Here is an 11,664-nt window from a genome sequence, read left to right on the forward strand (position 1 = left end):
TAGGAACATGTGTATACCAATGTAAGAATGGGATCCACATGTCCGAAGATCAAACCGGTCACACCTCGCTAGTCGAAGTGGTACCTATCTGACCCCCAGGCTTTTTCACCACCCCTCCTCATCGTGTGACTTACGTAAGGAGGCTTATGATCTGAAATTTACTTAAGATGCCCTGGGTAATAGGACATCCTCGGTTTTTAGTGAATGTGGTTATGCCACCTAACTGTAGGGGTAGCCACATCTTGTCTTTTCTCCCAATTTACTTTACTGACTCTATTGATTTTACTCTAGCTTTACGTCGGGACTTGAGTCCCTAAAAAAAAAAGAAAAAAGAGCATGTATTCCGACCATACAGCTGATGACTCTATCTCCGGAAAAGAGTGTGTGCTCGGTCACTCAGCCGCCGATTTGACAAAATAAATTTTGTTCTCCTCGCCGGCTGAGCACTCGAGAGGGGTCCGGCCACCAAGCCCATGTATGCCGCACATGACCTCAGTGCTCGGATTTCCCGAGTAGATCTTTCATTCGATCTGCCTTAAGGGCCTAGTCCGCGGAGCGGTATATAGAAGGCCTGACGGGCCCCTTCTATATTTGCTATATAAGGTAAATTTACGTTAAACGGTTTAATGAAAAGTATGAATATAACAATATGAATTTACGTTATTTAATCAGAAAACACATTTTTTTTTTTTGTTGACTTCCTTGTGGCTTCGGGACTATAAAATGCCTGGGCAACAATTCTTTCCTTTTTTCCTTAATCCTATTTGTGTGCGTGTATTGGGGTGTGCATTCCCAAGTGTATAATGCTCTCACACACCCCGGTGTATATTGGACTTATAATTACCTAAAAACCTAAAAAGAAAAGCGTACCCTCTCGCCAGAGTTTTTTTGGTGTGTTTTCTGATTGACTGCATTTCTTTGTTTGTTTTTCTTGCAACCATCTCATTCTTTATTTATTCGTTCAGGTTCTCCCTATATCGAGCTATCTGTTGTTTTGGTCTTCTGTGTACCGTCCTTATGTTTTCATTGTAGTTAGTCAGCTCTCTTAACATTCTGCTTGGGTGGTTTCTTAGTCCGTTGAAAATTTCATATGCTCTCTCGTCTAGCGTGCGTAGGATTCTTGTTTGTCCTGAGTCTCTATATACGTATCTCAAGGGTACGTACCTTGGTATCTTGAGGGCATCTCTGACTATTTGATTCTGAGTGGTCTGTATCTTTTTCCTGTTTGTTTTACAGGTGTGTCCCCACGCTGCGGATGCATATGTTAGGACTGGCAGGATAATACTATTCGCAACCCTGATTTTGGTTTAAAATCGTAGTTTACTTTTCCTTCCAATAAGTGTTGAGAGCTGACTTTTCAACGCTTTGGCTTTGCGTATTTGCTGATTGATGTGCTCAGTGAACGTTAGCTTCTTGTCTAGATGTACCCCTAGGTATTTAGCCTGGTTGGTCCAGTCTACTGGGGTGTTTTCAATTGTAATTTCGCGATTTGGTGCACTTCTTCTGTGACTAAACATTACAGCCTGTGTTTTGTCTGGATTTAGGGCTATTTTCCATTTTATGCACCATCTTTGGAATCTGTTTAGTGCTCTTTGCAGATGATTAGCTGCATGATCCGGATTTCTCCAGCTAACAGCTATTGCTGTGTCGTCAGCGTAAAGACTCAACAGAGAGCCTGGCTCTTTTGGCGTGTCGGCCGTATAGATGGTGTACAGGTAAGGAGACAGCACCGCTCCCTGAGGCACACCCGCCTCCAGGGTCCCGACTTCGGATAGGGTTGCCCCTATTCGAACTCTGAACGTTCTGTTGGCAAGATATGACGCAAGAAGGCATGTTATCGCCTCACTATAACCAAATTCATTCATTTTATAGATGAGTCCATGGTGCCAGACTCTGTCGAAGGCTTTGCTGACGTCCAGAAAAGCTGTAGCTGTGTACATTTTTTCATTAAATCCTTTGGTGATAAATTCTGTAAGTCGTAGTACTTGTAATTCACAGGAGTGTTCGCTTCTGAACCCGAATTGAGCCTCTGGTATGGTTCCTACCATTTGTGATTCTTCATTGAGTCTTCTTAGTATGACTCTTTCCGCTATCTTGCTTATAGATGATAATAAGCTGATAGGTCTGTAATTTTGCGGAAATGTGCCGTTTTTACCAGGTTTTGCAATCATTATTACGTGTGCCTCTTTCCACCTATCTGGGAAATATCGTAGTTTTAGCATGCTGTTTATTATGTTAGTGATATAAACAATAGCTTTTGTTGGTAGATTTTTCAGCGCCCTGTTTGTGATGTTGTCGGGTCCTGGGGCTTTTTTGGCATTTGTCATTTTTATAAGTTCCTTTATTTCTTCGGGAGATGTATGTGTAATACCTATTCTGCCCTTTTTCCTTCTAAGTCTTCTCGCTGCTCTTTCTACCTTTTCTTCAAAGTCTATGTCATCGTCGGGGTGTTCGTTGTTTCTACACGCCCTTTCTAATTCGTCCTTCATGACTTCGGCTTTGTCGATTTCTGTATGGACAATCCCGTTTACTCTGTGTAGGGGAGGTATGGGTTTCTTGTCCTTTCGGAGGATTTTAGATAACTTCCAGAAGGCGGATTTTTTAGGATTTAGCTCATCGATATAGGAGTCCCAGCTTTCATTTCTATGATTTTGAAGTTGTTTTTTCACTTCCCCGTCTAGCTCATTTGCAATCCTTTTGTCTTCTACCGTTCTTGTGCGGTAGGCTCTTCTTCTTTTCCGGTTTTTCTCTTTGATTAGGTTTTGAAGTTCTATACTTATATCCCTGAATCTTCCTTTTTGTCTTGTGACTGTTTCGGTTTTGGAGCTGGCATCGATAGCATTGTTTATTGCTTGTTCTAGTTTTATTACACTATCTTCTAGTTTTGTAATATTATTAATTGTTGGGATGTTACCGATGTTCTCGCTCACAATTCTTCTGAAGTTTGGTCAACTTGTCTTCCTTCTGTTGTGGGGCTGCAAATAGTTCAATTCTAATGCACCCAGGGTCAGGACGATTAGATTATGTATCGAATCGCCTTCATTTAGAGAGTGTATCTCGTATTGTTGACCCACGTTGTGTAGGATTGCAATGTCAAGATACGTAGGGAGTTCTCCGTGGAAACATGTCAGTTCTGTTGGTCCGATGACATGTGTGTTCGGTCTGTTCTCGAGATGGTTGCAGAGATATCTTCCGTTTCGGTTGGTCGTCCTGTCAAACCAATTAGGAGATCTAGCATTTAGGTCTCCAATAATTATAGTTGGCTCTTCTGAGTTCAGTATTAGGCTCAAATCCTCGTTAAAAATCGGATCATGTGGTCTGACGTAAGCTGACACTATTTTTAGTGTTTCGTTGTTGGCCTTAAGTCGAATAATTGTGGCTTCCATTGTCACCAGTCCGTCTGGTGTTGGGATGTGCTCGTGTTCGAGTCCCTTTTTGACTAATATAGCTGTTCCTCCTGATAATGCTCTATGATCCGTTCTATAGATATCGTAGCCTGGAAATTTTGTTTTTTTTTCTTTCCACTAGTTTGGTTTCTTGAAGGGCTACAATATCGAGCTCCAATCTGTTTATTATTTCATCCAGAAGGTTGATCTTTTTGAATATTCCGCCGGAATTCCATGACCCAATGCGTAGATCTTCGTTTTGGTTTGCTAACATTTTCGGACGGCTTCTCCAAATTCAGTCATCATTTTTGTTGCTTTGTCCATCATGGACATCATTTCCATCATTTTGTTATTATACTCTGTATGGAAGTTTGCGATGAGGGTAGCTGCGTCCTGTACCGACATTTCTTGTGGTTGTGCTGGAGCTTCTGTGATGGTTTCAGCGGATTTTTTCGCTGCCTGTGCGTAGCTGACTCCTTTGTTGATTGGAGCGCTGTTTATGGGTCTTCCTACCGGTCTTGTTGGGGCAGGCGTTTTCTTTTTGGGGGTCTTAGAGCATCCTCTATAATTTGCTGTGTGCGCTTCACCACAGTTTGCACATTTGGGGTCGGTTTCCCGGCTTTTCTCACAGTCGTTACTGATGTGGTTTTCTCCGCATTTTACACATCTGGATCCGCAATGGTAAGCCTTTGAGCTGTGATAGAACCCTTGACAGTTATAACACTGTAGGGTGTCTTATGTGATTTTGAATTCATCCTCCACATAGATGCGCATGTAGCATATATCAAATATTTTTTTAATTTTTGCAACGTCTTCCTCTTTTGAAGCTATTTTCTTTTAAATATTAATTAGTCTTCCTCTTTGAGGGTGACGATGAAATGTGGCAGTACTTTTTTATCAGCTTTTTTGGAGATCATATTGATCACCCTTGTTGCTTCTATTCCTTTATTGTATAGTTCGTCTTTAATTGCTACTGTGCTAGTAGTAGCAGATAGCCCTTTTATAATGACTCTTTTTAGTTTATCGCTATCTATGGGATATGCGATGAATTCTACTTTTGGAGTGTGTTCTTCTAGGATGTGTACCATTCCTAGGTAATCTTTTCTAGTTTTTGTGTTAATAACAATAGATCTGCCTGATCGTGTGCAAACTTATTGACTGATATTATGCCTTGGTTGGCTGCTCTCTGCAGGATTTTTTGGTGTTCTCCTACAGTTTTTAGGATTATCGCCGGTGGTTTCGGCTCTTTTACTATTGGCTCTTTTACTGTAGGCTCCTCGCTTGTTTGCGGTGAGTCTTTTGCTACGTCGTTTTCTTTTTCAACTTGGCTATTTTTGCTCAAGTTATTTTGGGCAGTTTTCTTTTTCTGGCTTCTTTCATGAGCCTCTTTCGCAGCCTTGTTAAATTCATTTTCTTTCCGCTGATTTATTATCTGCGTCTGCTTTTCGGCGACGCCTATTTTTGTTTTCACACTACTGTCTGATTTCTCAGTAGTAGTGCCTGTCTTTTTTCCTTTTTTGTTTTGGACTTGTGTCCAACCTGCAGGTTCTTTGGTTGTTATGATTCTTTCCGGCTCTTTAGGCTTGCCTTTGCTACCGGATGGCTTTGCGGGGGGCGGTGAACCGATTCCTAGTTCAACTAGCTTTACAACGTCGTTATCGAGGGAGGCTTTCCACGGGTCGATCTCCATTATTGACTCTTCTTTGTCCTCGGCTGCTGTTAATGCCATTATATGTTGTACAAGTTTTTGTATCTCCTTATCCTTTTCCTTATTTTCGTTTCTCAGCTCAGTCATCTGAGCGAGAAAGTCTTGAATTTGTTTATTCGCCTTTTCCTCGCGGATACGGCTTTCTTCTTTTAGATATTTGATCTGTTCCGTCAGTACATTGACCGACCTTAAAAGCTCATTGGCCTTTTCAATTTCCGCCATTTCTCTGGCCTTTTTCTTTACTTCTTCGTCTTCCGGAGAGTCTTCTTTGGGCCTTAGCCTTTTCATTTTCTTGCCGATTTCGGGCTCGGCTTCGTTTTTGGAGACGTTGTTCACGACGGGTGGTGTCTCTACTACAGTTGGAAGTTCATCGGCATTATTTTTCAAATGTTCTATAATGGCAGGATCATTGGAGACCCATTTTCGTAAATTAAAACCACTTGACTGCAGTATATTAGAAATGTTTCTGCAGGTTTGTTTCGCAACGTCACAATCATTAAAACCTGTAATCAAATCATCGACATAAACATCCTCATGAATTAATTTGGATTCTAATGGAAAATTATCTTGACAATCATAAGAAATTTGTCTTAAACATCTCATTGCGAGATATGGAGCCCTCGTGGTACCTTATGTCACGGTATTTAAGGTCATAATTGAAATAGGATGATCTACGTCTTCTCTCCAAAATATTTTTTGTAAATGTCTATCGTCTGGATGGACATCAATACACCGATACATCTTTTCGATGTCTGAAATAACTACATATTTATGAAAACGAAACCTTAACAATATTGCAAAAATATCATTAGTTTGAATAGCTGGTCCTGCGTACTGAATAGAATTAAGAGATTTCCCAGTTGTTGTATTAGCAGAACCATTGAAAACAACCCTTAAACGTGTGCTAAGGCTTTCATTACGAAGCACCCCGTGATGAGGCAGAAAATATGAACAGATGTTGTCATCAAAATATGTGTCAATTGGCATATGGTTCAGTGCCTGGTATTCTTGCATAAATGAAACATAAAGTTTCTTTAATTTAATATCTTTTTCAAATTGTCTTTCAAGATTTAGAAATCTCCTCACAGCTAAGTTCTTTGAATCTCCTAACTGTTCTCTACTTTCTTTTAATGGAATCTTGACAATGAATTTACCAGTTGAATCTTTAGAATATGTATTCTTGAAATGTTCTTCACATATGTTGTCTTCTTGAGAAATTAACTTTGTATTTGAAACTTGTTCTATTGACCAAAATTTTTCAAGATCCTTCTGTACTTGATCACTCTGTACAAAAAAACATTGGACCTTATCAACATTTTGTGACCACAACCCGGCAACTACATAACCAAATTATGTGTTTTGTAAGACAGGGAGATTTTTTCCAAGAGAAATTTTTCCATTTCGAAGTATATCCCAGAATAAATCGGAACCAATAAGCATATCAACTGATTGTGATCTATGAAAAGAAGGATCTGCCAAAGAAATGTTTTTAGGAATATTTCATTTAGAACCTTCAATGTTATAAATAGGTAAATTTTCTGTAATTTTAGGTAGGACAAAACATGTTAAATTGAAGATATCTGAATCATAAGTAGATCCAATAGAAACATTGCATTTATAACGTAGGGTGGAAGTGACACGATTGATCCCTACAATTGAAAGATTTGCATCTATTTGCTTTAGGTTAAGTTTTTTGCATAATTTTTCTGTCAGAAATGAAGTCTGGCTACCACTGTCAAGAACAGTTCTTACCTGTTGAACTGGACCATTATCATCCCATATATTAATGATGGCAGTAGACAGTAAAACATATGTATTATTAGTTTTTGAGAAATTAGACACAGCTAGCTCTGTAGCGTTATGTGATTCATGACAATTGGTGTCATTATTTGTTACTTATAATAACTGAGCTTGAGCTGGTCGCATATTTGAGCTTGTAATGTAATTAATTGAATCAGTTCCTTGATCCAGATAATGATGCAATAGAGTATTATGTTTACCTTTACAAACTTTACAGGACACATGTCTACAATCTTTACTAAAATGTCCCTTGCATAGGCAATTTGTGCATAATTTCATACCTTTAATCCGTGTCCATCTTTGAGAAACACCTAATTGTAAAAATTGAGGACAATAGTAAATAAGATGATCACTTTTACATAAATGACATATTTGCTTGGCATTAGAAAGATTATTTGACACTAAAGATGCATGTTTTTTAAATGGTTTTCTCTGTTGAGAACGTTGTTGAACTTGAGAGTTGGCCTTTATTCCCCTCTCTTCAAGCTTTTCTAATTGATTTGCTTTATTATCAAGAAACTTAAATAAATCATTGACTTCTGGTAAAGTATCCTTGTCGTATTTTTGCTCCCATTCTTTTAAAGTAACTTTGTCTAATTTGTCTGAAATAATGTGAATCAACATAGCACTAGATAACGGATTTTCATAAGACAAGTTTAAATTCTTTAAAATAAGCAAATGTTGATTAATTGTATCTACTAATTCCCTTACTTCTTGTGTGACTGATTTTAAATTAAACAATGCTTTAATATGACTATTGACAAGCAAATGAGGATTGTCAAACCGTTTGCATAAAGCTTGCCATGCTAAGATATAATTTTGTTTAGAAAACTCTAAATGCTTAACAATTTGTTGCACTTTGGTGCCTAAAGAAGTTAGTCTGGTGACTGAATGTCATTCAATGAAGAGTTTTGGTGAACTAGTAACTCAAATGTCTCTTTGAATTCTATCCATTTGCAAAACTCTCCATTAAAGGAAGGAATCGTGACTGGAGGAAGCTTGACAAATTCTACTTTATTTTCAAATAACTCACTGTGAGTTGTATTATTTGTTTCAGAACTACTCATTTCATTTAATTTGGATACCAAACATAAAGCACTTGCTGTGTAAGTTGCATGGTCATTTGTAAAGTTTATTCGTTCAGCATATTCATTTTCTAAGTGTTCATCATCACATTCTTGTTCAATATCGGTTTGTAAATCATTAAACTCATCATATAATGAACCTAATTTTGCAGATCTTTGTTGTAAATCAACCTATATTAAATTACCTATTGATCCGTAATGAAAATAGTAATTAATTTTTTGAATTGTGTATAAATATTTTAAATTCAGAGATGTTAAACTAATCGGCAACGCTGCACAAATATACTTTATGAACTGAGATTTTACCACAGCATAGGAAACTGGTTTAACAACAAATTTCGGCTACCGGTATGGTATAAGCAAGGTGAAGAAACACGTTTTGTAAATTTATGAGGTTAGGAAGTTCAATAATGAAAATAGGACTCACTTGTTTTTGCATGGCCAACAAGAACAATAATGTGGAACAGGAGGCAAACATAAACACAAACGTGCTGAATGAAAAACTAATTGCTACCTTCCAGGAGCAAATAAACCACGTCTCAACAATGTTTGAGAAATTAACAACCGTTATGAGCGCCTTGAGCAGTTTCGGGACAAACCAATAATGCCAGTACAATTGAAGGGGTGGCTGCAATAACCAGGTAGCTCCGTATTTTAAAATTTGTGGGAAATCAAAAAAAAAACCTCCCAAAAATTCAAAATTAGTTTATTTTTTATTATTTTTTTTCCTGTGGTGAAAGCATGTAAAGAAAAAGTTTTTACGTAGTTTTTGTAAATATTGTAAATATCATATTTTAATAAAATAAAAAAAAATTGGAGCTGCTTTGCCAAAAATATACAAAAAAAATAGTTTTAGGTTTATTTATATGTTATTTGGATACAAAAAGTAAAGAAACTAAATAAAATGTCCTTATTACATTAATATCAAAATACAAACTAATCAGTGGAATATGAAAACATAAAAAACAGGTAATATTCTTCTTAGGTTACTAGTGTTCATCTTCAGTTTCGGAAGTTTGGCATTCTTCTGGCTCTACAGGAACAAGTTGTTGGTAGTACCACATTTCAGCCTCGCCAACATACTGTCTGGCCAATTCCATGACATTTAATAGCTTATCCCTTTTCAAAGGCAACGGTGCATTATAAACCTTATTGTGTACTTGTAGAAAAATCGGTACACAAGATTTCTTTAAAAGAACGAAATCCTCAGTCACAAAACCATTCGCTGACTCTGAGCACGTAACAGTCTCTCTATGTGTATCACTAAATTCGATAACTTTATATTTCGATATGGTAAATTTTGCACCAAAACTATTTTTAATATTGCTTTTCTTAAAAAATGGCTCAAGAACTTCTTTATAGTTTAGAATCATATCTTGTTGAACAGTTTTCACAATAAACTTCTTACTGGTATTTGCTATCATGCGACTCCATTCCTCTGGCAGATAAACTCTTTCTTTCTTTCTTTTTTCTTTTTCCACCAGAGCAAACGACCTGTCGCAGGGCAAAAAACTATGCCCAGGTTCGGGATAACGATGTCTTATTCTCTTGAATCTTCCATGCAATAGAAGAGATTGCCAAAAGTGAACAAGAACGGAGTTCTTGTTCTGCGCAGCGCAGTTGTCACTATAAACGTAAAGGGTTGTTACCTGAGGATCAATGTAGTTATTAATAAAATCGTGTAAGCAACTTATCACTTCATTTGGAGATTTCCGACCCGTTATTTCATCGAAAACATAAAAGTAACTCTTCGAATCGCTGCCCTTATGGATACAAAATGGATAAAACCACAACTGGCGCTTGTAGAACACGTCACCAGAAGGAACATGTGGCAGGGGCATGTTTTGTTCAAAATCAAATGACATGACTTCAACTCTGGGATCTTCCTTAGCCAAAGCAGTTTTCTCTGTTAAATCTTTATAGAAAGAAAGCTTTAGTCAGGTGCACTTTTTTTTCCACCTTCAATGTGTTTTGAGTTTCATCATCTTTGGCACATTTTATTTTATTGTCAAGGATGTCGCAAGTTTTGCAAGTATCTGTTCTAGGGTGGCCAAAGGTTAAATTAAAATTTTCCACAAATACACGCCGATAATATGTGTATGAAACTTTTGGCTTAAACTCTGGTGTGTCTAATAGATTATGCTGTTCTGGTTCATATTTTTTTAAATACAATCTGTGCATAAGCCTTAAATTCAGTTCGGATGAAAGATATCTTCTGTTTAGGTTATCATTTCTGCTATAATGGCTTTTTCTTCTTGAAAAGCTATTTATATGATCCTCAATGGACTTGATAATTTGATCTGGGATTTTATTTGGTCTAGTTTCATGGCGCCCTTGCATGTCTTTCGGACCTACTATCTGTGAAGCCATATGAGTCGCTATTCTCTCCACCCTGCTTTTCGTTATTGCGTGAATGTTCATAAATGCCGTTTTACACACTTTTTTCTCAAATATGCCTCTCTTTATTTTATATAAAAACGTTTGGCCTCTTGGAACTCCACCACCTCCTTTCGGTCGCCTTCTGTCAACGTTTCTCGTCTGTATTAAACCACCTGAAAAAAAGAACAGAAAATCAATATTTCGTAAAAATCATTATTTGCCGTCCGTACCAACAGGTATGAAAGGCTATTGGAATCGTCATTTATTTGTTTAAATATCAAATAAACCTCGGAACCGAAATCTGCATACCCAAGAACCTATGAAACGATATATAACTAATACGTGCTTTCAGGCGCCAATAATTTTATCCTTACCTAAATAGATATCTTGTTGCTCTTTATCACCTATTTCATAAAAAGACGTGAAAATTTTATCAAGAGTTTCTTCGCTTATGCCTTCAAAACATTTGAACCGGCACTGGCATGGACCTCCTCTACTTCGTCTTTCCACTATGTTTCCTTTAACATTAATGTACTCTTCACCTTTAGATCTTCTTAATTTTCTCTGGTTTCGCTTCCACATATTCGGCTCCCTGCTCCTCTTTTTCGATTTTTTATTTTCAACCAGTCCAGACGTAGTGGCAACATTGCTTGCAGCAACTTCGTTTACAGCATTCTCCTCACTTGATTCGGAATCAGGAATGAAATCCGATGACGAATCTTGAAACGGTTCACTTTCACTTGAACTGAGTTCACTTGCCATTTCAAATATAAATAATACTAAATTTTATTCACTACGAATCGTAAGAAAAGTGTGTATCTATGTATAACAACACGTCGATCTGAACTAAACTAAAACACAACGAGCACCTGCGCTTGCCCGACTAAACGAGTAAGTAACTAGTTCACGGCGGCGCATGGGAAAATGAACAGGACCGTATTACAAACTGTTTACAAATAGAATTATATTAAAATTATTGTATTATTACATAAAATTCAATAGAAACTAAACAAATACATGAAGGAATCAAACTTATTTTTTATATTCCATGCATATTTTTATATCTTTTCTATTATATTATTTTGTCAACAGTTAAGTGCAAGAACCAGGCAGCTCCAGGAGCTGCCCGGTTCTTGCTACAAACCGAAAGCAAGGTAGCTCCAAATATCGTTGCCAGTTATGTGCCGTTATTAAGAGATACCCGTTTGTTGCAGGGAACGATCGGCCGATTTTTGTTAAGAGTAAGTCACTGAAAATCTCATTTTCGTAAAAAAGTGGAGCTGCCTGGTTATTGCAGCCACCCCTT

The 11,664-nt window shown here is 37.4% G+C and overlaps 1 protein-coding gene across 1 annotated transcript; it reads right to left on the minus strand.

The window, feature by feature from the left end:
- Positions 1-9,896: 9,896 nt before the first annotated feature.
- On the minus strand, positions 9,897-11,304 carry LOC140431348 (uncharacterized). Its single transcript, XM_072519285.1, has 2 exons — positions 10,733-11,304; positions 9,897-10,531 (listed from the first exon to the last, which is right to left on the minus strand). The coding sequence occupies exons 1-2, from the start codon at positions 11,118-11,120 to the stop codon at positions 9,897-9,899; spliced, it is 1,023 nt and encodes a 340-aa protein (XP_072375386.1). The 5' UTR covers positions 11,121-11,304.
- Positions 11,305-11,664: the final 360 nt, after the last annotated feature.

The sequence above is a fragment of the Diabrotica undecimpunctata genome, unplaced genomic scaffold (assembly GCF_040954645.1).
Source record: "Diabrotica undecimpunctata isolate CICGRU unplaced genomic scaffold, icDiaUnde3 ctg00000648.1, whole genome shotgun sequence".
Classification (NCBI taxonomy): domain Eukaryota; kingdom Metazoa; phylum Arthropoda; class Insecta; order Coleoptera; family Chrysomelidae; genus Diabrotica; species Diabrotica undecimpunctata.